At 46.4% G+C, this 25,867-nt stretch overlaps 1 protein-coding gene across 7 annotated transcripts in view; it reads right to left on the bottom strand.

Annotated features, from left to right (window-relative positions):
* SLC22A3 (solute carrier family 22 member 3) overlaps nucleotides 1-25,867 on the bottom strand; it is a 291,993-nt gene that overhangs the window by 144,489 nt on the left and 121,637 nt on the right. For all 7 annotated transcript variants that reach the window (XR_008891398.1, XR_008891399.1, XR_008891400.1 and 4 more), the window contains one exon: nucleotides 18,937-19,151. Coding sequence is in view for 3 of the 7 variants with exons in the window: in XM_056566777.1 (XP_056422752.1) it covers nucleotides 18,937-19,151 (215 nt within the window). In the remaining 4 variants the exon portion in view is untranslated. The remainder of the gene's footprint in view (nucleotides 1-18,936; nucleotides 19,152-25,867) is intronic.

The following is a 25,867-nucleotide window of genomic DNA, read 5'->3' as shown; positions in this document are numbered from 1 at the left end:
GGTCTTTTTCCTTGGGGTCCTGGTCCCTCTTCCTGGTCAGGCGATCTTCTGGGAGCTCAACTTCTGGCTCTGGTCTTTCTCCGACCTGGGGGCTCATCCACGGATCCCGTGGACTCTGGGGTTCAGTCTTGGGACTGATCCTTCTTCCGGTGGTTGTTTTTTTCCCACCCTAAGGGACTGCTGTGGTACATCCCATCAGTTCGGTGTCCCCCAATGAAGAGCGCCAGAGAAAAGGAGATTTTACACCGCACCCACCCATTTTTTCTTCCTTATTCCGGATTGTTCCATCCGGTTCGTCAGTTGTTTCTCTGGGATTCCTTTCTAGGGTCCTACGGACGTATTTCTTGTTGGCTTCTCCTACTGCTTTGTGACAAAACTGGTTTCCTCTCTTCCAGTGGGCGGGTATATCCTGCCAGGGAGGAGCAGACTTTTTTTCCCTAGTGTCAGCGCCTCCTAGTGGCAAGAGCTTATACCCATCAGTTCGGTGTCCCCCAATGAGAGCTACGAGAAAGAGATTTTACGGTGAGTACAAAAATCTTTTTTGTCACCCATTTTGTATTTTTTGCCTGTTTTTGGCACGTATTTCCCCTTACCTCTCAGCATGCAATATATATTGTCACGATTCGGCTGGCAGGAGGTGGATCCTCTGTGCCAGAGAGGGATTGGCGTGGACCGTGCTAGTGGACCGGTTCTAAGTTACTACTGGTATTCACCAGAGCCCGCCGCAAAGCGGGATGGTCTTGCAGCGGCGGTAGTAACCAGGTCGTATCCACTAGCAACGGCTCAACCTCTCTGACTGCTGAAGATAGGCGCGGTACAAGGGAGTAGACAAGAGCAAGGTCGGACGTAGCAGAAGGTCGGGGCAGGCAGCAAGGATCGTAGTCAGGGGCAACGGCAGGAGGTCTGGAACACAGGCTAGGAACACACTAGGAAACGCTTTCACTGGCACAATGGCAACAAGATCCGGCGAGGGAGTGCAGGGGAAGTGAGGTATACATAGGGAGTGCACAGGTGAACACACTAATTAGACCAACTGCGCCAATCAGTGGCGCAGTGGCCCTTTAAATCGCAGAGACCCGGTGCGCGCGCGCCCTAGGGAGCGGGGCCGCGCGCGCCGGGACAGGACCGACGGAGAGCGAGTCAGGTACGGGAGCCGGGGTGCGCATCGCGAGCCACCCGCATCGCGAATCGCATCCCGGCTGGGGGCGGTATCGCAGCGCACCCGGTCAGTAGATCTGACCGGGGCGCTGCAGTAGCGAGGATGTTGCGAGCGCTCCGGGGAGGAGCGGGGACCCGGAGCGCTCGGCGTAACAGTACCCCCCCCCTTGGGTCTCCCCCTCTTCTTGGAGCCTGAGAACCTGAGGACCAGACTTTTGTCTAGGATGTTGTCCTCAGGTTCCCAGGATCTCTCTTCAGGACCACAGCCCTCCCAATCAACCCATAAAAATTTTTTTCCTCTGACCGTCTTGGAGGCCAGTATCTCCTTCACGGAGAAAATGTCAGAAGAACCGGAAGCAGGAGTGGGAGAAACAAGTTTGGGAGAGAAACGGTTGATGATGAGTGGTTTAAGGAGAGAGACATGAAAGGCATTGGGAATACGAAGAGAAGGAGGAAGAAGAAGTTTGTACGAGACAGGATTAATTTGGCACAAGATTTTGAAAGGACCCAGATAGCGTGGTCCCAGTTTGTAACTGGGGACACGGAAGCGGACATATTTAGCGGAGAGCCATACCTTGTCTCCGGGAGCAAAAATGGGGGAAGCTCTTCTTTTCTTATCGGCAAACTTTTTCATGCGAGATGAAGCCTGTAAAAGAGAATTTTGGGTCTCTTTCCATATGGTGGAAAGATCACGAGTCACTTCATCCACAGCGGGCAAACCAGAGGGCAAGGGAGTAGGGAGGGGGGGAAGAGGGTGACGGCCGTACACCACGAAAAATGGGGATTTAGCAGAAGATTCAGAGACTCTGAAGTTGTACGAGAATTCGGCCCATGGTAGAAGATCTGCCCAGTCATCCTGGCGGGAGGAAACAAAATGCCGTAAATAGTCACCCAGGACCTGGTTAATTCTTTCTACTTGCCCATTGGATTGAGGATGATAAGCAGAAGAGAAGTTTAATTTAATCTTGAGTTGTTTACAGAGAGCCCTCCAGAATTTTGACACGAATTGGACGCCTCTATCCGAGACGATCTGCGTGGGCAAACCGTGAAGACGAAAAATGTGTACAAAAAATTGTTTTGCCAACTGAGGCGCTGAAGGAAGACCAGGAAGAGGAATAAAATGTGCCATCTTGGAAAATCGATCAACGACCACCCAAACAACAGTGTTGCCACGGGAAGGGGGTAAGTCTGTAATAAAGTCCATACCAATCAGAGACCAAGGCTGTTCGGGGACAGGCAGAGGATGAAGGAGACCAGCAGGCTTTTGGCGAGGAGTCTTATCCCGGGCACAGACAGTACAGGCCCGCACAAAATCAACAACATCCGTCTCCAGAGTCGGCCACCAATAGAAACGAGAGATGAGTTGCAAGGACTTTTTGATGCCCGCATGGCCTGCGAGGTGGGAGGAGTGACCCCATTTGAGAATCCCGAGACGTTGGCGTGGAGAAACGAAGGTCTTCCCTGGAGGAGTTTGCCTGATGGAGACTGGAGAAGTGGAGATCAGACAGTCAGGAGGAATGATGTGTTGCGGAGAGACCTCTACTTCCGAGGCATCCGAGGAACGAGAGAGAGCATCGGCCCTAATGTTCTTGTCGGCAGGGCGAAAATTAATTTCAAAGTTAAAACGGGCAAAGAACAACGACCACCTGGCCTGGCGAGGATTCAGCCGTTGGGCAGACTGGAGATAGGAGAGATTCTTGTGATCGGTGTAAATGATAACTGGAAATTTTGATCCCTCCAGCAGATGCCTCCATTCCTCAAGTGCCAATTTAATGGCCAGTAGTTCTCGATCCCCGATGGAGTAGTTCCTCTCCGCCGGAGAGAAGGTCCTAGAAAAAAAAACACAAGTAACAGCATGCCCGGAAGAATTTTTTTGTAGAAGGACCGCTCCAGCTCCCACTGAGGAGGCATCAACCTCCAATAGGAAGGGTTTAGATGGGTCAGGTCTGGAGAGCACGGGAGCAGAAGAAAAGGCAGACTTGAGCCGTTTAAATGCGTCTTCCGCTTGGGGAGACCAGGACTTAGGATTGGCATTCTTCTTGGTTAAAGCCACGATAGGAGCCACAATAGTGGAAAAATGTGGAATAAATTGTCTGTAATAATTGGCGAACCCCAAAAAACGTTGGATAGCACGGAGTCCGGAGGGGCGTGGCCAATCTAAGACGGCAGAGAGTTTATCTGGGTCTATTTGTAGTCCCTGGCCAGAGACCAAGTATCCTAGGAAAGGAAGAGATTGACATTCAAACAGACATTTCTCCATTTTGGCATAAAGTTGATTGTCTCGAAGTCTCTGAAGAACCATGCGGACATGCTGGCGATGTTCTTCTAAGTTGGCAGAAAAAATCAGAATATCGTCCAGATACACAACAACACAGGAATATAAGAGATCACAAAAAATTTCATTAACAAAGTCTTGGAAGACGGCAGGGGCGTTGCACAGGCCAAAGGGCATGACTAGATACTCAAAGTGTCCATCTCTGGTGTTAAATGCAGTTTTCCATTCGTCCCCCTCCCTGATGCGGATGAGATTATAAGCACCTCTTAAGTCCAGTTTGGTAAAGATGTGGGCACCTTGAAGGCGATCAAAGAGTTCTGAGATAAGAGGTAGGGGGTAGCGGTTCTTTACCGTGATTTTATTAAGTCCGCGGTAATCAATGCAAGGACGTAGGGAGCCATCTTTTTTGGACACAAAGAAAAATCCAGCTCCGGCAGGAGAGGAAGATTTGCGGATAAACCCCTTTTTTAAATTTTCCTGGATGTATTCAGACATAGCAAGAGTCTCTGGGGCGGACAGAGGATAAATTCTGCCCCGGGGTGGAGTAGTGCCCGGGAGGAGGTCAATAGGACAGTCATAAGGCCTGTGAGGAGGTAAAGTCTCAGCTTGTTTTTTACAAAATACGTCAGCATAGTCCATATAAGCCTTAGGGAGACCGGTTACAGGGGGACCCACAGGGTCACGGCAGGGAGTACTGGGAACCGGTTTAAGACAGTCTTTGAAACAAGAAGTACCCCAGCTCTTGATCTCTCCTGTGGACCAATCAAGGGTTGGGGAATGGCGTTGAAGCCACGGTAGTCCAAGGAGAATTTCGGAAGTGCAATTGGAGAGGACCAAAAACAAAATTTTTTCGTGATGAGGTCCGATGCACATTAGGAGGGGCTCCGTGCGGTAACGCACGGTACAGTCCAATCTTTCATTGTTAACACAATTGATGTAGAGGGGTCTGGCGAGACTGGTCACCGGGATGTTGAACCTGTTGATGAGAGAGGCCAAAATAAAATTTACTGCAGATCCGGAATCCAAGAAGGCCATAGTAGAGAAGGAGAAGGTAGAGGCAGATATCCGCACAGGCACAGTAAGGCGTGGAGAAGCAGAGTTGACATCAAGAACTGTCTCACCTTTGTGCGGAGTCAGCGTACGTCTTTCCTGGCGGGGAGGACGGATAGGACAATCCTTCAGGAAGTGTTCGGTACCGGCACAGTACAGGCAAAGATTCTCCATGCGGCGTCGTGTCCTCTCTTGAGGTGTCAAGCGAGACCGGTCAACTTGCATAGCCTCCACGGCGGGAGGCACAGGAACGGATTGCAGAGGACCAGAGGAGAGAGGAGCCGGGGAGAAAAAACGCCTCGTGCGAACAAAGTCCATATCCTGGCGGAGTTCCTGACGCCTTTCGGAAAAACGCATGTCAATGCGAGTGGCTAGATGAATGAGTTCATGCAGGTTAGCAGGAATTTCTTGTGCGGCCAGAACATCTTTAATGTTGCTGGATAGGCCTTTTTTAAAGGTCGCGCAGAGGGCCTCATTATTCCAGGATAATTCGGAAGCAAGAGTACGGAATTGGATGGCGTACTCGCCAACGGAAGAATTACCCTGGACCAGGTTCAGCAGGGCAGTCTCAGCAGAAGAGGCTCGGGCAGGTTCCTCAAAGACACTTCGAATTTCCGAGAAGAAGGAGTGTACAGAGGCAGTGACGAGGTCATTGCGGTCCCAGAGCGGTGTGGCCCATGACAGAGCTTTCCCAGACAGAAGGCTGACTACGAAAGCCACCTTAGACCTTTCAGTAGGAAACTGGTCCGACATCATCTCCAAGTGCAGGGAACATTGCGAAAGAAAGCCACGGCAAAACTTAGAGTCCCCATCAAATTTATCCGGCAAGGATAGTCGCAGGCCGGAAGCGGCCACTCGCTGCGGAGGAGGTGCAGGAGCTGGCGGAGGAGATGATTGCTGGAGCTGTGGTAGTAGCTGCTGTAGCATCACGGTCAGTTGAGACAGCTGGTGGCCTTGTTGCGACTGCTGGGCGACCACCGTGGTGAGGTCGGCGACAACTGGCAGTGGAACTTCAGCGGGATCCATGGCCGGATCTACTGTCACGATTCGGCTGGCAGGAGGTGGATCCTCTGTGCCAGAGAGGGATTGGCGTGGACCGTGCTAGTGGACCGGTTCTAAGTTACTACTGGTATTCACCAGAGCCCGCCGCAAAGCGGGATGGTCTTGCAGCGGCGGTAGTAACCAGGTCGTATCCACTAGCAACGGCTCAACCTCTCTGACTGCTGAAGATAGGCGCGGTACAAGGGAGTAGACAAGAGCAAGGTCGGACGTAGCAGAAGGTCGGGGCAGGCAGCAAGGATCGTAGTCAGGGGCAACGGCAGGAGGTCTGGAACACAGGCTAGGAACACACTAGGAAACGCTTTCACTGGCACAATGGCAACAAGATCCGGCGAGGGAGTGCAGGGGAAGTGAGGTATACATAGGGAGTGCACAGGTGAACACACTAATTAGACCAACTGCGCCAATCAGTGGCGCAGTGGCCCTTTAAATCGCAGAGACCCGGCGCGCGCGCGCCCTAGGGAGCGGGGCCGCGCGCGCCGGGACAGGACCGACGGAGAGCGAGTCAGGTACGGGAGCCGGGGTGCGCATCGCGAGCGGGCGCCACCCGCATCGCGAATCGCATCCCGGCTGGGGGCGGTATCGCAGCGCACCCGGTCAGTAGATCTGACCGGGGCGCTGCAGTAGCGAGGATGTTGCGAGCGCTCCGGGGAGGAGCGGGGACCCGGAGCGCTCGGCGTAACATATATTCTGTATATGGTACCTGGATGTATTACATTACAGTGGTTAACACTGTGGTCACATTTGTTACTTTTGCTCCCACTTTCTGTTTGATTTCCACCAGTCCCATTTTCCCCCCCCATATTTGTCTTTTTAAATTTTTTTTAAACATATGTCTATTTAACACGGTAAATTAATGAAGTATTGTTGATTTTTTAAACATCTTTTTTGGTTCTTGGTCTTTCTAGTATTGCTTGGCGTGGATCAGTCACGTATGGGAATTGTTTATGTATAATAGTTGACCCTCCTTACTTGAGCAGACACCCCCTGGCTGTCAGAGGCAGTTTCTTACTGCAGCAGGGCTAGCTAGTGTATGTGCAGTAAATTACTTGAACATATTTACTAGCTTACTATGTTTGGGCCATTGAAGTAAATGGGGCTTGTGATGTTCAGTGCAGGTATACATCGGCAGGTGATTTTGACAGGTTGCCGATGTATATGCATATCAGAAGGCCATATCTTGGTGTGAATGGACCTTAAGTCCAAGGCTACACTTTTTTGAAAAAATGCAATTGTGCCAAAAGACATCTTCTAAATGAAAATACTGATGGCCTCCATAGGCTGGATCTCACAGGCTGAGTGTCAGGTAATACTGACAATTATGCTGTGCTGCAGTACAGATGTATAACAGTAAAAATGTGGAAAGTAAAAAATGAAAAGGTTTTTCAATAAATAAATTAAGGGTAAGAAAAATAAATAAATAAAGGCCCATTCCCAATAAAGTACTGCATTATCTCCAAACCAGCAGCAGATGTTGCGGTGGAAATTCTGCCGTGTGTATGGAGCAGCAGAATCCCATTGAAATCAATGTGAAATATGGAATATTTGTGCAGAATATTCATGGACATTTTGTCGTGTGAACATAGCCTAAGAGAGACACATTCCTAATTTCAAAAATGGGGTTTAACCTCTTCAGGACGCCTGGCGTATGCATACGCCCTGCATCCCGAGTCCCTGCATCCCGAGTCCTGGCCGTTAGCCAGTTGGGGACCGGACCGGGATGCCTGCTGAAATCATTCAGTAGGCATCCCGGCACATCGCCGAGGGGGGTCCCCCCATGTCGGCGATAGCAGAAAATCGCATGTCAATTCAGACATGCAATTTTCTGCTATTCCGGGCTGATCGGGTCTCTGGTGACCCGATCACCCGGAAAATAGGGATGATCGGAGCTGTCAGTGACAGCCCCGAACATCCTGAGGGATAGGAGTGTGGTCGCAGTGCTGCAACCTACTCCTATCCCCTGCCATTGGTCAGAACTGATTCTGACCAATGGCAGCGCTGGACAGTGGGTTGCCATGGCAACCCCCCGTTCTGCCCACCCTTGGATGTCGGGCAGACCGGGGGGGAGAAGATGGAGGCCGATACCTGAGAAGAAGATGGCCTGGGGACCGCAGATCGTCTCTGGAGACAGGCGCAGGTAGGGAAACGACGGGGGGGGGGAGGAAGGGGACAGTAAGCGATATTTACTGCTGCCCTTCCTAGTGGGTGCCAAACTGCAACTCCCAGCATGCCCAGACAGCCAAAGGTCTGTTACAGTGGTGCCCAAACGGTAGCCCTCCAGATGTTGCCAAACTACAACTCTCAGCATGCCTAGACTGCCCAGGCATGCTGGGAGTTGTAGTTCTGTAACATCTGTCCCTTCAGATTTAGCAATTTTCATGACATTTTTGAAAATTGCTGCTCTACTTTGAAGCCCTCTAATTTTTTCAAAAAGTAAAAATATGTCCATTTTATGATGCCAACATAAAGTGGATGTCACGATTCGGCTGGCTGGAGGTGGATCCTCTGTGCCAGAGAGGGATTGGCGTGGACCGTGTCGGTGGACCGGTTCTAAGTTGCTACTGGTATTCACCAGAACCCGCCGCAAAGCGGGATGGTCTTGCAGCGGCGGTAGCAACCAGGTCGTATCCACCGGCAACGGCTCAACCTCTCTGACTGCTGAGATAAGCGCGGTACAAGGGAGTAGACAAGAGCAAGGTGGACGTAGCAGAAGGTCAGGGCAGGCAGCAAGGATCGTAGTCAGGGGCAACGGCAGGAGGTCTGGAACACAGGCTAGGAACACACAAGGAAACGCTTTCACTGGCACAATGGCAACAAGATCCGGCGAGGGAGTGCAGGGGAAGTGAGGTATAAGTAGGGAAGTGCACAGGTGAAAGTACTGATTAAAACCACATGCGCCAATCAGTGGCGCACCGGCCCTTTAAATCGCAAGGACCCGGCGCGCGCGCGCCCTAAGGAGCGGGGCCGCGCGCGCCGGGACAGCACAGACGGGGAACGGGTCTGGTAAGTGAGTCGGGATGCGCATCGCGAGCGGAGCATTATCGCAGCGCACCCGGTCGGCAGGTCTGACCGGGGCGATGCGAATAAGAGAACGCTGTGAGCGCTCCGGGGAGGAGCAGGGACCCGGAGCGCTCAGCGTAACAGTGGACATATTGTATTTGTGAAGAAAAATAAAATTTATTTGGAATATCCATTTTCCTTACAAGCAGAGAGCTTCAAAGTTAGAAAAATGCAACATTTTCATGATATTTCGGGATTTTCACCAAAAAAGGATGCAAGTAACAACAAAAATGTACCACCAAAATAAAGTAGAATATGTCACGAAAAAACAATCTAAGAATCATAAAATTCAGTAAAAGCATTTTAGAGTTATTAATGCATAAAGCGACGGTGGTCAGAATTGCGAAAAAGGGCTCAGTCCTTAAGGTGAAAACGGGCTGCGTCCTTAAGGGGTTTATAATTAAGGTGAAAACAGGTGGCGTCCTTTAGGGATTAAAGTCACACAAGATGTACGGTATATTTTGATGTGTTACATATAATTGGCAAAACTACAGCTGACACTAATCACAAAAGAAGCCAATTTACAGTTTAAGGGCTCGTTCACATGACCGAATTTTGCTTCAAACTCACAGCAGGTTTTCCACTGCGAGTTTCAAAGGGGCGAGCTCTCTGCAATGCTGTCTGCAGTTGATTTTCAGCAGTGGAATCCCCACTGTCAAAAAATCCGCTGCAGACCCCATTGAAGTCAATCTGAACTTCATATCTGAACTGAAAATCAGCTGCGGACAGTCCGTGCAGAGCCTGCCCCTTTCAATCTTGCAGCAGGAAACCCGCTGCAAGTTTGAAACTAATTCCCCTCGTGTAAACAAGCTATAGAGGGGTATTCTGTTCCTAGACATCTTATCCCCTAGGGGATAAGAAGTCTGATCGCCGGAGTCCAGCCACTCCGATCTTCGATGTGGAACCCTAGTCATCCGGGAACACGGGACAAACTCCACTCCGTGCTGGATGACTCGTGACCACTAGCCACTAGTGACTGTGCTAGCCGTCACGCCACCCTCCCATAGACATGAATGGATGGGGTGTGGCGTGATGTCACGAACACGGAAGCTCCAGGCTTCCATGTTCAGAATGCCGTGGTGCCAGCCCAGAGATCGTGGGGGTCCCAGCAGCCAGACACTCTGCAATCAGACATCTTATCTTATATAAGATGTCTAGGGGCGGAGTACACCTTTAACCTCCTTAAGGACGAGTGCTGTAGGGGATTGTCCTTAATACCGGAGTGAGCGGTCGCATCCCACAGGAGCTCCCACTACCCCGGTTAATTACCCTGGTTTTTACTCACCCTGACGTGCTGGTCTGGCTCTGGTGGGCGGCTGAACGCCGGGGGAGTCTGTGAGAAGCTTGTGGTTCCGGTCCCATCGGCAGCTGCGGTCGCGGGGCAGTCGGCTTCAACGGCCTGTGGATCTATGTCCCTGGCAGCGTGGTGCAGAGAGGCTCCGGTGTGATGAGGTCCGGTGCTGCGACCCTCAGGTTCCTGGGCTGTGGTGGTGAGAGTGGTGGGGCAGTCCCTCCTGCTGGTAGTGTTGGATCTCGGGTCTCTGGCCATCCTTGGAGCTGGGCGGCATCTTCAGCCTTCGTGGGCGGGGCCTAGTTGGTTGCTGTGGTTACTCCTGCAGCGGCTGGCAGGGCAGGAAGTGAAGGTGTGGAGGGTTGTCCCCTGCTGTGCAGCCCCCTGCTGGGACGAAGGGCTGAGGATATCCTGCTTGGTGTGATCTTATTAACCCTCTCTGGCCCTGCTATCAGGCTACCTGCTGATATCTGGCCTGCATACAGAGGTTCTCTCCATGGACTGTACGGTGCATGATTCCTACACGCACCCCCTGGTCTGCTACTGGCCTTTCTGACTGGGAGTACCTTGAGAGGGATCTGAGTGCTTGCTGGGACTGGTGGTGCAGACAAAACTTCGATTAATCGAGGGAGTGCAGTGCTTTTGGGGCCTTTCATACTAGTGACTTTCTACCTGCTCAGTGTGCCCTGCTAGCCATGGGTGGCTCCCATGGTAAACGTGGTCATAGGAAATCTACATGAATTGCTTATGCCTCCAGGCCGACCTCGGATGATGATGCCTCCTCTGATGATGGATCTTCTATTTCATCTCGGTCCTGTGGCCCTTCCCATCAGTATACTGGAGCTCAGACCCCACTTGCAACTAAAGTTTCTGTGCACACGGCTAAAGCGCTGTGCCAGTTTTCCAGACCTCCAGACGGACATGGGGGTGCCTCTCCCGTTCCACCTTTATCTTTCCTGGACTATTCTCCGACTTCTCCACAGAGCCTCTCCGCTGAAAGACCTGTTTATGATGCAGCTGCTCTGGATCAGCAGTTTTCCGAATTACTGGCTGCCTTTACTTCCTGTCAATCCATCATGGGGACGAAAGTTGAACTGCAGCAAGAATTCGTTATTTTGTGCCATGAGACCCAGAAGGTACGTGAGCGCACTGAGGAAGTGGAACGTAGAGTCTCTAAAGTTGAGGATACTCAACATCGTTTGCTGGACAGGGTGGACTCACTACAGCACCAAGTGATGGGAGTTCTGGGTTGGTTGGATGATATGGAGAATCGCCTACAGCGCAACAATATACGCCTGGTGGTACTTACTGAAAAAGTGGAGGAGAATGATCCGATGCTCTTCCTTGAAATGTGGCTCAAAGAAATCCTTCCATGTCCCATTTAGTGCTAGATAGGGAATTAATGGGATTGTTTTGTTTTTACTTTGTATTTTTGCTTATCTGTTTGATGTTAGTGCCCCGTTTGTCTTTTTGTGGTATGTGTGGTCCTGGTGCTCCGTCCTCCCTCCTCCTGGTCTTCCCTTACTGCCTACTGATCATCTATTTGGTAGTGTATAGTGATGAGGACCTTAAAAGTTATTAGCTGGAATGTTAGGGGGCTTAAAGGACATCTGCAGCGGTACAAACACTTATTCCCTATCCTCAAGATAGGGGATAAGTGTTTGATCGTGGGGGGTCCGAAAGCTGGGGCCCCCGGCGATCTCCTGTACGGGGCCGCGGCTCTCCCGTGCAGGGGGCGTGCCAGCCGCAGCATGACGTTGCGGCTGGCACGCCTCCATACATCTCTATGGGAGAGGAGGGGAGGCAGCATTCGTGCCTCCCCGCATCCCCCATAGAACTGTATGGGGACGGGGAGGAGACGGGGCGTCACCGTCGACCTCTAGGTCGACGCTACGTCACCATGGGCGCTAATGCCGGCGCCCCGTTAGGGAGATCGAGGGGGGTCCCAGCTGTCGGACCCCCCGCGATCAAACACTTATCCCCTATCCTGTGGATATCTGGGATCCTTCTATTGGCAGGGAAAGTCTCCCAGACTCGGTGGGGCTCTCCTTCAGGCTCCTAAGTGGCATGGTGGTTTAGCTGCTCCAGATGTATATAACAATTTTCTTGCCTCCCAGTTGGTCTATGCAGCGTGGTGGATTGACCTGGATCTGTCGAACTCGGCGACTGCCTTGGCTGGAGTGCTTATGGGCTCCTATGAAGCTCTCACTAACTCACTCTACAGGTATCATTCTCGCTCTTCTTACCCTCTTCCCCTGAATACTATAGCTAAAGTGTGGTCTGTGGTGTTGAGCAAATTTCCACAGCCGCTGGTGTCTCCTAGGGCACCCTTATGGGGGAATGTACATTTACCTAACCTACATGCGTTACAGGAGGCTTCTGGGGTTCTCATGGAGTCAAATTTGTGGTTCATTTGTTCTGAGAGGATCAGGTCTTCTTGTCCTTTGCGGAAATTAAGGAACTTTATGGCATCGCTGGAAGTGCCTTCTATAAGGTATCTTCAGCTGAGGCATGTCGTCCATGCGCTGTTTGGCTCCCTGACATTTACTCCTGCTTTTTCAGATGTGGAGATTCTTCTGGGCCCCACGGATCTCTCTAAACCCCTTACTCAGTCCTATGCTCTCCTCCAAACACTGAGACCTAGACCGTTTTAAAACGCTTACCATAAATGTGTGCCAGTGGAAGGAAGTTGAGGGCTCCTATTACTTCACAGTGGTTAGTAGTAGTGATATGCTGATTCAGTCTCGGTATGTTTTAAGGCTATATTTTACCCCTGCTAAGCTGAAGAGTATAGGGGTTTCCCAGTCAGACTTATGTTTTCATTGATCTACGGATGTGGGTACCTTCCTGCATGCGGCTTGGGAGTGTCCAGTTATAGCCTCTTTCTGGAGGGAGGTGATGGGGTTTTTGGCAGATAATCTGGATTTCCCCTTCCTGCTTGGTGGTATGCTTGTTGGGAGTCCTGAATGAGGTGGTTTCTGGTCCGCATAGACCTTTATTGATCCATTTCTTGCTGTTCTGTGCCCGTAAGGTGGTTGTGATGGCGTGCAAGGATACTTCCTCTCCCACTTTGTCTCGCTGGCTAAATTTTGTAAATAAATATGTCCCGTTGTACCAAGCCTTGTATAAGATTCGTAGGTGCGCAAAGAAATTTGAGAAGGTGTGGACTCCCTGGCTTTTACTGGATGTGTCGACTGACCCTCCGTCTGGAGTGGCCCATTAGATTTGGTATAATAGGATATGGGCTGGCGGGAGGGGGTCTGGTTGAGGGGGGTCGGAGTCAATGGGATGTGTGATAGTGTGAATGTATGCTTGTTTACTGGTGTGGTTCCTCTCTGGATGGTAATGGGGATGCTCTATCCTTATATGCATGATTGCCGTTCCTGTTATTTTATCCCTGTCATAATGATGGAGTTGACCTGTGGGCCTACAGAGGCACTGTTATGTATTGCACTTTATTTTGCTGTTTGTTTATTTTATGCACAACAAAACTTTAATAAATAAATACTTTTAAAAAATGTACGGCGATACTTTTACAGCGCTGCATTCCTTCATCACTGGGTCTCCGGACACGGTGATCAGAACAGGATGACTGCTGATGTCTTTCAACAGCCATCCTGGCATACACCCAGGGGGGTCATGAGGCCCCCCTTGTCAACGAACGCTGTGAATCACGGCTTTTCTGGGCTGATCAGGTCTCTGGTGACCCGATCGCCCGTAAAATAGGAATGATTGGCGCTGTCAGAGACAGCCCCTATCATCCTAAAGGATAGGAGCGAGGTGGCAGGGGTGCCACAGCTCCTCCTATCTCCTGCGATTTGCCGGTCAGGACTGACCGGCCGGGGAGGACCGGCGGCAGGCGGCGGGGAGGATCGGCGGCGAGGACCGGCGGCATTGGCGGTGGAGACAGAGGCAGTAGTGAAGATCTGGTAAGTGATCTTCACTGCTGCCTTGTAGTTTCACAACTACAATTCCCAGGATGCCCCGACAGCAAAAGGCTGTCTGGGCATGCTGGGAGTTGTAGTTTTGCAACATCTGGAGGGCTACAGTTTGGCGTCCACTGTAAAGTGGTCTTTAAACTGTGCACTTCCAGATGTTGCAAAACTACAACTCCCAGCATGTCCTTTGGCTGTCCGTGCATGCTGGGAGTTGTAGTTTTGCAACACCTGGACTAACACTGGTTGGGAAATACTGTCTGTTTCCTAACTCAGTGTTTCCCAACCCCTGTGACATACCATGCATGATGGGAGTTGTAGTTTTGCAACAGCTGGAGGTACACTGGTGTGGAAACACTTTTGTTGTCTGTTACCTAACTTAGTGTTTCCCAACCAGTGTGCCTCCAACTGTTGCATAACTTCAACTCCCAGCATGCACGGTCTGTCAGTGCAAGCTGAAGTTGCAGTTTTTCAATAGTTGAAGGTTAGCCCCCCATGTGAATTTACAGGGTACATTCACATGGGTGGGGGTTTACTGTGAGTTTGAGTTAAGTTTGAGCTGCAGCAAATTTTCCGCCGCAGCTCAAACTCCCAGCGGGAAACTCGCTGCGAACCCCCCCCCCCCCCCGTGTGACTGTACCCTAAAAATACCACACTACACAAAATAAAGGGTAAAAAAGTTAATTCCCAGTATTGCCAGAAAGCCATTGACTGTCAAGGCATGCTGGGAGTTTTGAAACAGGCGGAGGCACCCTGTATGGGGAGCACTGCCGTAGGGTACTTTGGCGGTGGAGGCAAGCGCTATGCTTGCATCCGGGTCCACCCCCATGCAAATCCCTAAATTAGGCCTCAAATGTACATGGCGCTCTCTCACTTAGGAGCCCTGTCGTATTTCAAGGCAACAGTTTAGGGCCACATATGAGGTATTTCCGTGCTCGGGAGAACTTGCGTTACAAATTTTGGGGGCTTTTTCTCCTTTTACCCTTTATGAAAAGGTAAAGTTGGGGTCTACACCAGCATGTTAGTGTAAAAAAATTTAAACTTTTTACACTAACATGCTGGTGTTTCCCCATACTTTTCATTTTTACTAGAGTTAAAAAGAAAAAAAGACCCCAAAAATTTGTAACGCAATTTCTCCTGAGTACAGAAATGCCCCCTATGTGGAGTGTTCTGTGGGCGCACAACAAGGCTCAGGAGTGAGAGCGCACTATGTACATTCGAGGCCTAAATTGGTGATTTGCACAGCAGTTCTGACATAAACAAAAAAAAAAAAATCACCCACAAGTGACCCCCATTTTTGAAACTTCACCCCTCACGGAACGTAACAAGGGGTATAGTGAGCCTTAACACCCCACAGATGTTTGACAAGACACCCCACAGATGTTTCATTAAAGTTGGATGTGAAAATGAAAAATCAGATTTTTTCACTAAAATGCTGGTGTTACCCCAAAGTTTTTATTTTCACAAGGGGTAATTTGTAACACAATTTCTTCTGGGTATGGAAATCGCCCATATGTGGATGTAAAGTGCTCTGTGGGCACACTACAGGACTCAGAAGAAAAGGAGTGCCATTGGGCCTTTGGAGAGAGAATTTGGCTGGAAATGAAGGCCATGTGCGTTTACAATGCCCCCATGCTGCCAGAACAGTGGACCACCCCCCAAATGGGACCCCATTTTGGAAACTACACCTTTCACGGAATGTAATAAGGGGTGCAGTGAGCATTTACATCCCACAGGTGTATGACAGATCTTTGGAACAGTGGTCCGTGACAATGAAAAATTTAATTTGCACATCCCACTGTTCCATAGATCTGTCAAACGCCAGTGGGGTGTAAATGCTTACTGCACCCCTTATTACATTCCTCGAGGGATGCAGTTTCTAAAATGGGGTCACGTGGGGGGGATGGGGTTCCACTGTTCTGGTAGCATGGGGGCTTTGTAAATCACATGGCTCCCGACTTCTATTCCAACCAAATTCTCTCTCCAAAAGCCCAATGGCACTCCTTCTCTTCTGAGCATAGTAGTTTGCCCGTAGAGCACTTTACATCCACATATGGGGTATTTCGCTATGTGATAGCCTGGGGGGTGTAGGGCATGGGTATGGGTGTAGGGTATGTAGCTGTGTGGTGATTAAAGGGTGCTTGTTAACCCTTGCTATTCGTGACGCCAGGGTGAGACTTCTCAGTAATGCTCGTCCTACCGCCACCCTTCCCAAGAGCGACAGCGAGGTAGATAATAATAAAATGTCCACAAGCGGAGAGTTTTCTGAAACAGGTATAACTTTTACTGAAGATTTTCTGCAAGCTTCATAAACGGAACAGTCTCTATGGATACAACTGCTTTCTTTGGAGATTGACAAAGGTTGGGACTTTAGCAACTCAAAGTCTTTAAGGTATTATGCGCTGTTCCACTGGATTTAGGGGATTTAGTTGCGGTCCAGCAGTCAAGCTAGCTTTAGCGGGGGTAGTTAGAACTCACCGTTTTAGTACAGCAGAGGCCAGTAGGTTTTTAGGCCTAGCGTGTCTTTGCAAGTTGCGCAGATCTGTCCTGCTACTCTGGCATACCATAGAGGATACCATAGAGGATATTAACATGGTCAAATGACCGAAGGTCCTGCGACGCTAAACAAGGTAAGTACTATACATTATCCTAGATATACATTATTATTAAATATATACATGTATTAACATTAGAGAATTAGAGTAGAGAAGAGGCGACTAGGGGCTGTCCCACCTGAGGCACCCTACCTGAGTGTAGTTACTCTGACTTTGGGGACCTCTACACTAGGTACGGTATGCAATACGGTACCGGGACAGACATATTCAGAAGAAATGGTGTTACAAATTTTGGGTAGCTTTTTCTCCTTTTACCCCTTGCAAAAAATGAAAAATTTGGGGTAACGCCAGCATTTTAGTGAAAAAATAAAAATTTTAATTTTCACGTCCAACTTTAGCAAAAATTCTTCAAACACCTGTGGGGTGTTTAGGCTCACTGTACCCCTTGTTATGTTCCTTGAGGGGTGTAGTTTCCCAAATAGTGTGCCATGTGTTTTTTCTTTTTTTTCTTTGCTGTTCTGGCACCATGGGGGCTTCCTAAATCAGACATGCTCCCAAAAAAACATTTTAGCAAAATTCGCTCTCCAAAATCCCATTGTTGCTCCTTCCCTTCTGAGCCCTCTAGTTCACTCACAGAGCACTTTACATCTACATATGAGGTATTTCCTTACTTGAGAGAAATGGGGTTACAAATTTTGGGGGACATTTTTACCTATTACCCCTTGTAAAAATGAAACAAAAAATGGGTCTACAAGAACATGTTAGTGTTAAAAATGAAGATTTTTAATTTTCTCCTCCACTTTGCTGCTATGCCTGTGATTCACCTAAAGGGTTAACAAACTTTCTGAATGTCATTTTGAATACTTTATGCAGTTTTCATAATGGGGTCCATTATAGGGTATTTCTAACATAAAGACCCTCAAATCCACTTCGAAACTGAACTAGCCCCTGAAAAATTACGATTTGAAATTTTCTTGAAAAATTTGATAATTGCTGCTAAACTTTGAAGCCCTCTAATGTCTTCAACAATTAAAGACATGTCAACTTTATGATGCAAACACAAACTAGACATATTGTATATGTGAATCAACATATAATTTATTTAGAATATCCACTTTCCTTACAAGCAGAGAGCTTCAAAGTTTGAAAAATGCTAAATTTTCAATTTGTTCATTACATTTTGGAATTTTTTATCAAGAAATGATGCAAGTGTAGATGAAAATTTACCACTAACATAAAGTAGAATATGTCACGAAAAAACAATCTCGGAATCAAATCAATATGTTAAAGCATCCCAGAGTTATTAATGCTTAACCCTTTCCTGCTATAGGACGTATGCATACCTCCCAGCACCCGACACGTTCGCGCGATGGGACGTATGCATACGTCATAATGATCCCCGGCACTGCCGTGGGCAGCGCAGGAGATCGGTGGCGGGACCCGGCTGTCAATCACAGCCGGAGTCCCTCCCGCAGCTGCCGGAGCCGCGATCGCGCTGGTCCCGGCAGCATTAACCCTGAATATGCCGTGATCAATCCCGATCAAGTCATTTATGGTGTTGACAGGGGGAGCTCTCTCCCCCTGTTCCCCAAAGGCGGCGGTGCGATAAGATTGCGGGTCGCTGTTGGTTGCTATGGCAGCAGGAGGTCAGATCATGACCTCCTGTCTGCCTGCTACGGAAGCCTGTGAGATCCAGCCACAGGCTGGATTGCACAGGCTGTGCTGTGTGCAGCTGATCGGGTCATACTGTGCTGCAATACAAATGTATTGCAGCATAGTATAACCTGTAAAAAGTGTAAAAAATTAAATAAAAAGTTCTTCAATAAAAGTATGAATTGTAAAAAAAAATTAAAAAAATGCCCATTTCCCAATAAAAGCCCTATATTATCACCAAAAAAGATCAAAACCACAAATCATATACATAATAGGTATTGCCACATCTGTAATGAAGTGTACTATAAAACTATAATGTTAATTATCCCGCACGGTGAACCGTAAAAAAAAATATTTAAAAAAGCGCAAAATTCGCCAATTTTGGTACAAATAGCAGAATAAAAATGATCAAAAGGTAGCACGTATCGCAAAAATGATACCAATAAAAACAGCTCTTCCCGCAAAAAATAAGCCCTTACTCAATGGCGTCGGACGAAAAATAAAAATACATTTTTTTTAAAAACGCCAAAAATTTTACGGTTTTTACAATATTTTGGAGTTTTTCACAAAAAATGCTGCATGTGTTAACAAAATTGCACCACTTATAGTACAATATGTCATGAAAAATCAATCTCAGAAGCGCTCCGCTGAGAAAAAGCGTTCAAAAGTTATTACCATTTAAAGAGATACATGTCAAAAAAAAAAAAGAGCCTGGTCATTGAGGTAAAAAATGGGTCTGTCCTTAAGGGGTCAAAGTGACAGAGGTCAGATTTGCAAAAAAAACGGCTGCGTCTTTAAGGTCAAAATGGGCTGCGTCCTTAAGGGGTTAAGCTCCATAATACTTTGTTTGACCAATACCAAAATGCATCCCCCAAATGTTCCATTTTATTAAGGCAGTACCTGTGGATATTGCAGCAGTTATTAAACATGCAATTCCTGCTCCAGCATTACTCAAAGCAAATGGAAGTCTTCTCCCAACACGATCAATAGAGAGTAGAATAAGAATGGCTGCTGGTAATTCCACAACTGCAGAGATAAAAAAGTCTGTATACAGACTTCCAGACACAATCCCTAGCCGCATAACAAGACCTTGGTAGATGACTGCACTTGTAAACCTGCAAGAAACCAAACCGTACATTAGCATTTAAAACATAAGACACTAAGCTTTGTTCAGCTAAACGTGTGCAATAAAATCAGTATTTTCTGAGACAGATAGATACATTACAACCTTACAACTACCGACAGGTGAAGGGAATCAGATTGCTTATTTTTTAATTTATTAATTTTTTTTTTTTTTTAAAGGACTTTAGAAAAATGAAAGAAGCAATCTAATTGGTTTCTTTGGGTAACTGCACCACTCTTCCTAAACACTTTGATAAATCTTCCCCAATGTATTTAATGCTGGAAAGAAGAGCTAGGACAGGGATCTAAGCAACTTTTGAAAAGAGTCAAATAATGATGACTGGACAACTGTGTAAGACAATGTCCAAGATGGCATGTAACATGTTCCTGGTATGCAGTGGTTAGTACATGGGCACCAAGGCTCATTGGTTTATTGATGTTGATGAGTAGAAGTGAAGGCTAGCCTGCCTTGTCTAATCCCACATTAGAGCTACTGTAGCAATTTTTTTTTTAAAGGTTTAGAAACTCGTCAGGCCACACATCGCAGAAAGCCCCTACTGTGGACATGTGAACATCAGAAATGAATCACGGAAAAATGAAAAGGTGGCCTGGTTTAATGGACCATCAGTGGGATGTGCCAAATATAAAGGTCTGATAGTTGAAGATCCCGGCTCCCAACTAACTAACGTGCCAAATTCTAAAGGACAGTTTCAAAGGTCCTGTTAGAGTACATTTATCTACAAGTCAAAGGTGGTTTTGGCAAAGAGGCTATGTAAATATTATGTAGGTGGTTTTAATGTAAAGGCTGATTAACATGTATATATGCTCATACTCTGGTTCCTTTTCCAGCATAATTAAAATAAAGCACATCAGGTTTAAAAAAAAAAAAAATTGCATGTGATGGATTTTACCCTTTCTATATGCAGACATACAATGTAAATGTATGTGACTATATGTGATGGCGTTTACGTGGAACACAGTAGCTGTGATTGACAATTGCCTTCCAGAACTAACAATCTGCCAGTAGCAAAAGTAAAATAGGATCTTTTCTGTAGCGCTGGTCCTGGTAGGGATACAGAGCTTTTTCCATGTAGCTAATAACAACTTTAAAACTTTATATAAGTACATATCAAAGCGTTTCTGGCCGAAACAGGCCCTTCGCCAGCAAAGATGCACTTTCCTGACGAAGGGCCTGTTTTGAGCCTGCAATGCGTTGATATGTACTAAAATAAAGATTTAGTTATGATTAACTACTTGGAAAGGCTATATATCCCTACCAAGACCAGCGCTGCAAAAAACATCCTATTTTCCTTTTGCTACTGGTTGTCTTTTAACGGAACCAACATTACCTGTGGTCAGTAGGATCGCATGCTGCACGACTTTGATTTAAAACCACTGCGTACTGAGGCATTGTGCTCTGAGCGCAACGTGTTATGTGATTGCATATTCCCTACTCTTACTGATCTAACTCTTCTATTGACGTACTTCACGAGGGTACGTGTCTTTTTCTTCTTTTTTTCTTTGACAACTAACAGCCAGGGTTGGAGAAATGATGATCTTGGCCAATAAACCCCTGTGCACCATGATAAATGTAGATCATAGAGTTGACAGAAGAAGCGGACTTCCTTTGTAATCTGACTCCTAGTCTCAGCACTGAGCCTGTCAGCACCGATTCTAATAAAGGTGTCAGGGATAGCGTTGGCACCTGTAAAGGTTGAGCAGATGCTGGGGCCACTGGAGGGAGGTGGGTCCATTTCTGCCTCCTAAATTTCTAGTTTCTGTTTCAAAGGACAATAGGAGAAACGATACAAAACACAGCTGCTTTATGAATGTGTTATGTAGTTTCTACTACAAGAGAGGTTACAGGACGGACCCTCCTAAGGAGTGTTCACGAGCGCTTCTACTCTGATCTTATTTTATATCCTGCAGATTGTGTGGCTGAGGAATTTCTTTTTTTCGGGGCCAAAATCTCTGTGTGTGAGTTCTCAAGCAGGCAAATGATATGTCTTGCTAGAACTTGTCTCACATTGCATTGTTGTATAGCAGACTCAAGAATCTAGTCACATGTAGGACTCCTAGCCAATTAATGAGGGAGTTGTCCAAACTCCACCCCTTAGTCTGGGAAAGGAGGTAGATCTTTTTTTTCTCTAGTTCAATTTTGCCCTGGCCATAGCTGTGTGCACGTTCCTCAGTTCTTGTTACATATCCAATTTCTAAGGAGACTGAGTTGTGTGAGTCTAAGTACAGCTTATGTCAGGCATACCTCCTACAAATAGGATACCTTGTCACTAGTCCTGCTTTAAATCAACTTCAAGCATGGGCCTAGCCCATTCTACTACAAGTAGTTTGCAAATTTAGAGCTGCAGAAGCACCTTGTATTTACCCTGGATCTCGTTTTGCATCTTGTTAGACCAGTGCACACTTGTTATGTCAGGGAAACTTCACCTGGATGCACTTCTCAGAGTGTTGCTTTATAGTTTGCAACACTCTGGGAAGCGCATCCAGTAGCTCAAGTAATTAGGACACTAATCTAGCGCATCAGAGAGTTTTCTACACCAGCATCAAGTTTACCTGCTAAAGCACAAAAGTCATATTTCTGTTAAAAGTATAGTCTGGCAAAGTTGCATTAAATTAAAGCTGTCATTATAAACAGCCTTTGACATGTTCCTTTCTCTGCATAGAAGTCTACGGATCTCTTGGCCGTCCAGGGAGCAGAGAGCAATGCTGTCAGCTTCCTCGGCTTATAACTCACCATTGCAGTGGGTCTCAGGATTGAGACCTAGTGCAATCAACAACTTTTGACATGTCTGATCAATAACAGTGACTACACTTTGCTACTTTTGAGTGTAAAGTTGTATTCCAAAGCTGTGCTTCTTCAAGCTTCATTCAGGTATATGTGCTGTATTAAACTGCTTCAGGAGTTAAAGGGGTCCTCCGGTGGGAAAAAAAAAAAAACATTTTAATCAACTAATGCCAGATAGCTAAACAGATTTGTAAATTACTTCTATTTAAAAATCTTAATCCTTCCAGTACTTATTAGCTGCTGAATATTACAGAGGAAATTCTTTTCTTTTTGGAACACAGAGCTCTGTGCTGACATTATGACCACAGTGCTCTCTGCTGACATCTCTGTCCATTTTAAGAACTGTCCAGAGTAGGAGAAAATCCCCATAGAAAACATATGCTGCTCTGGACAGTTCCTAAAATGCTGACGCAGAGAGCACTGGGGTCATGATGTCAGCACAGAGCTCTGTGTTCCAAAAAGAAAAGAATTTCCTCTGTAGTATTCAGCAGCTACTAAGTACTGGAAGGATTAAGATTTTTTAATAAAAGTAATTTACAAATCTGTTTAACTTTCTGGCACCAGTTGATAAAAATAAAAAAAAAAGGTTTTCCACCGGAGTACCCCTTTAATTCTTCCAGTACTTATGAGCTGCTGTATGCTACAGAGGAAGTTCTTTTCTTTTTGAATTTCTTTTCAGTCTGACCACAGTGCTCTCTGCTGACACCTCTGTCCATGTCAGGAACTGTCCAAAGCAGGATAGGTTTGCTATAGGGATTTGCTCCTACTCTGGACAGTTCCTGACGTGGACAGAAGTGTCTGCAGACAGCACTGTGGTCAGACAGAAAAGAAATTCAAAAAGAAAAGAACTTCCTGTGAAGCATACAGCAGCTGACACGTACTGGAAGGATTAAGATTTTTAAATAGAAGTAATTTACAAATCTGTTTACATTTCTGGCACCAATTGATTTGTAAAAAAATTCCACCGGAGTACCTCTTTAAGTTAAGCTGAAGTTGTTCACTTTGGAAAACTGTCACTGTAGTTTTTGAGCAAAGGCCAAAAGTGTAATCATAAGGAATAGGACATATAAAGGAAAGACTTACACTTCTCCTCCCTTATGGATCCACTTCTGACTTTGGCTCAGAAACTGCAGTGGTTGTTTTCCAAAAACTGACAGAAAAAAAACCAAAGTGTAAACTTAACCTAACTGTCAGAGGTCTCATTCCTGGGTTTTTGGTTAAGATACAGCTAAAATGGTCACTGAGGTAGATTTATAAAAACCTGTGCAGAAGAAAGGATGACCAGTTGACCTCAGCAACCAGATCGCTTCTTTAAGGCCTTTGGGAAGAGGAATAAGCTATCTGATTGGTTGCTATAAGCAATTGTCAGCTTTTCTTCTGCACAGGTTTTGATAAATCTCCCCCATTGTGTGTTTCACATAGGGACATTTGGGATTAACCCCTTAAGGACGCAGGGTTTTTCCGTTTTTGCAAAAATCATAATGCTTTGCAGTGACATTAGTCATTTTACCCAAAAATCCACGGCGAAATGGAAAAAAATTTATTGTGCGACAAAATTTAAGAAAAAATTTAATTTTGTAACTTTTGGGGGCTTCCGTTTCTACGCAGTGCATTTTTCGGTAAACATAACACCTTATCTTTATTCTGTGGGTTCATACGGTTAAAATGATACCCTACTTATATAGGTTGGATATTGTCATACTTCGGAAAAAAATCATAACTACATGCAGGAAAATTTATATGTTAAAAATTCTCATGTTCTAACCCCTATAACTTTTTTATTTTTCCACATACGGGCTGGTATGAGGACTAATTTTTTGCGCCGTGTTCTGAAGTTTTTATCGGTACCATTTTTGTATTGATCGGACTTTTTGATCGCTTTTTATTCATTTTTTCATGATATAAAAAGTGACCAAAAATACACTATTTTGGACTTTGGAATTTGTTTGCGCACATGCCATTGACCGTGCAATTTAATTAACGATATATTTTTATAGTTCGGACATTTTCGCACGCGGCGAAACCACATATGTTTATTTTTATTTACACCGGTTTTTTTTTTATGGGAAAAGGGGGGTGATTCAAACTTTTATTAGGGAAGGGGTTAAATGACCTTTGTTGACTTTTTTTTTTCACTTTTTTTTTGCAGTGTTATAGCTCCCATAGGGAGCTATAGCGCTGCACGCACTCATCTCTTATATTGATCCCTGCAAAGCCATAGCTTTGCACGGATCAGTCAGATAGGGGCTTGATTGCTCAAGCCTGTAGCTCAGGCTTGGAGCAATCAATCGACAATCGGATGCCGCGGAGACAGGTAAGGAGACCTCCACCTGCGTCCCAGCTGATTGGAACATGGCGATTTTATCGCGATGTCCCGATCAGCCCGACTGAGCTGCCGGGAAGCGTTTACTTTCCTTTTCAGACGCGGCGGTCAACTTTGATCGCCGATCGTTGCGCCGCGTGCTGTTAGCCCAGGGTCCCGGCTATGATTAGCAGCCGGGACTGACCCGGTGTGATGCGGGGTCACGGCGTGACCCCGTTTTAAACACCAGGCGTAGGGCATACAGGTACGTCCTTAAGGAGTTAACACCACTAAGCCACATGACATTTACATCAGGGAGGGATACCCTCATCATCATTAACTATATTTACATTTTTCAAAACGTACAAAAATATACAAAATATTTGAAAGTATTGCTGATACAAGTTGGTTGTATTTTAGAAATTTAAGCAACTTCGTTGATTACTGAGCAACCTTAGGACAATGGATAAAGAGGGGAAACTATTTAATGCAGCAAAGTCTCCTCAGTCTCACAGCAAATTCTTCATGTATGTCTCAGTTTTAACAAAATACAAAATGAGACAAATTTGTTTTTCCAAGAAGGAAAAGATTAATAGCGGATTCGCTAGGATTGATATAAATTTTTTGTGATTTTTTTCTCAGGTTAGTGTTCCTTTATATACATATATACCCATACTATACACTGCTATAAGCCTATATTGTACTTCAATGTACGGCAGTAAGAATTAAAGTAGTCAGCAACTCACCAGGTAATCTTTGTAGTTTCTTCTTTTATTCTAAAATACTCACATGATTACATATACAAGATTACCTGGTGAGTAGCCGCCTGCTTTATTTCTTACTGCCATACATTGCTTTGAATCTGGATCAGTCAGAGCACCACCTGTCTTCCTGTAGCAGATTTCCAGTTGATCCCATCCATATTTCCAGTCACGGTCAGAATATAGCAGTGCCGAACAGACTCTATTGTCTATATTATACTTCCATATGCTGTCAATGTAATAACAACAAGGTATTACTGTGACACAACGAGGTATGACTCTGTACCATGGACAACATGACCCTAGTTTTTGGCGACCCCGAAGAAGCCAGTCGCCATTTTCCTCCAACTTAGCACTACTGTCTCTTTTTTTCCTCCCAAGGGAAATTGTTTTGTCTTAGCTTTCATGTTATATTTATGGCTTTGCTACCGGACACTACATGCAATTCCTTTGTTCTCTGTTGACTGGGGCATCAGTTCACTGTTTACACCCCTTTGCTCATTCTGACAAAGTTGGATTGCCACCTGCTGACCTCATCTGTTTCACCCCCTAAACTTACACTTTTTTCATGGAATGCGGTAGGCCTGAATATCCCGATCAAACAGACCAAAGTACTCACACACCTCAAGATGCTCCGACTGGACCTTATTGACAACATTGGAAGCTTATTGACAACCCTAAACTGAGATTCATACTCGAAAGCTTAGTACACTTTCAAGCGACAAGAGGTTACTATCTAATTTTGCAAGTGCCTGCCATATTCGATTGTAGACTATTATGAAGACCCTGATGGCCACTTCCATTATTCTGACATTCTTCTGTCTGGTAAATCCTACACTCTCT

This window comes from Hyla sarda, chromosome 3, assembly GCF_029499605.1.
Source record: "Hyla sarda isolate aHylSar1 chromosome 3, aHylSar1.hap1, whole genome shotgun sequence".
NCBI lineage: Eukaryota > Metazoa > Chordata > Amphibia > Anura > Hylidae > Hyla > Hyla sarda.
Note: the sequence above shows the minus strand (reverse complement) of the source record. Positions and strands in the feature narration are given on the sequence as shown.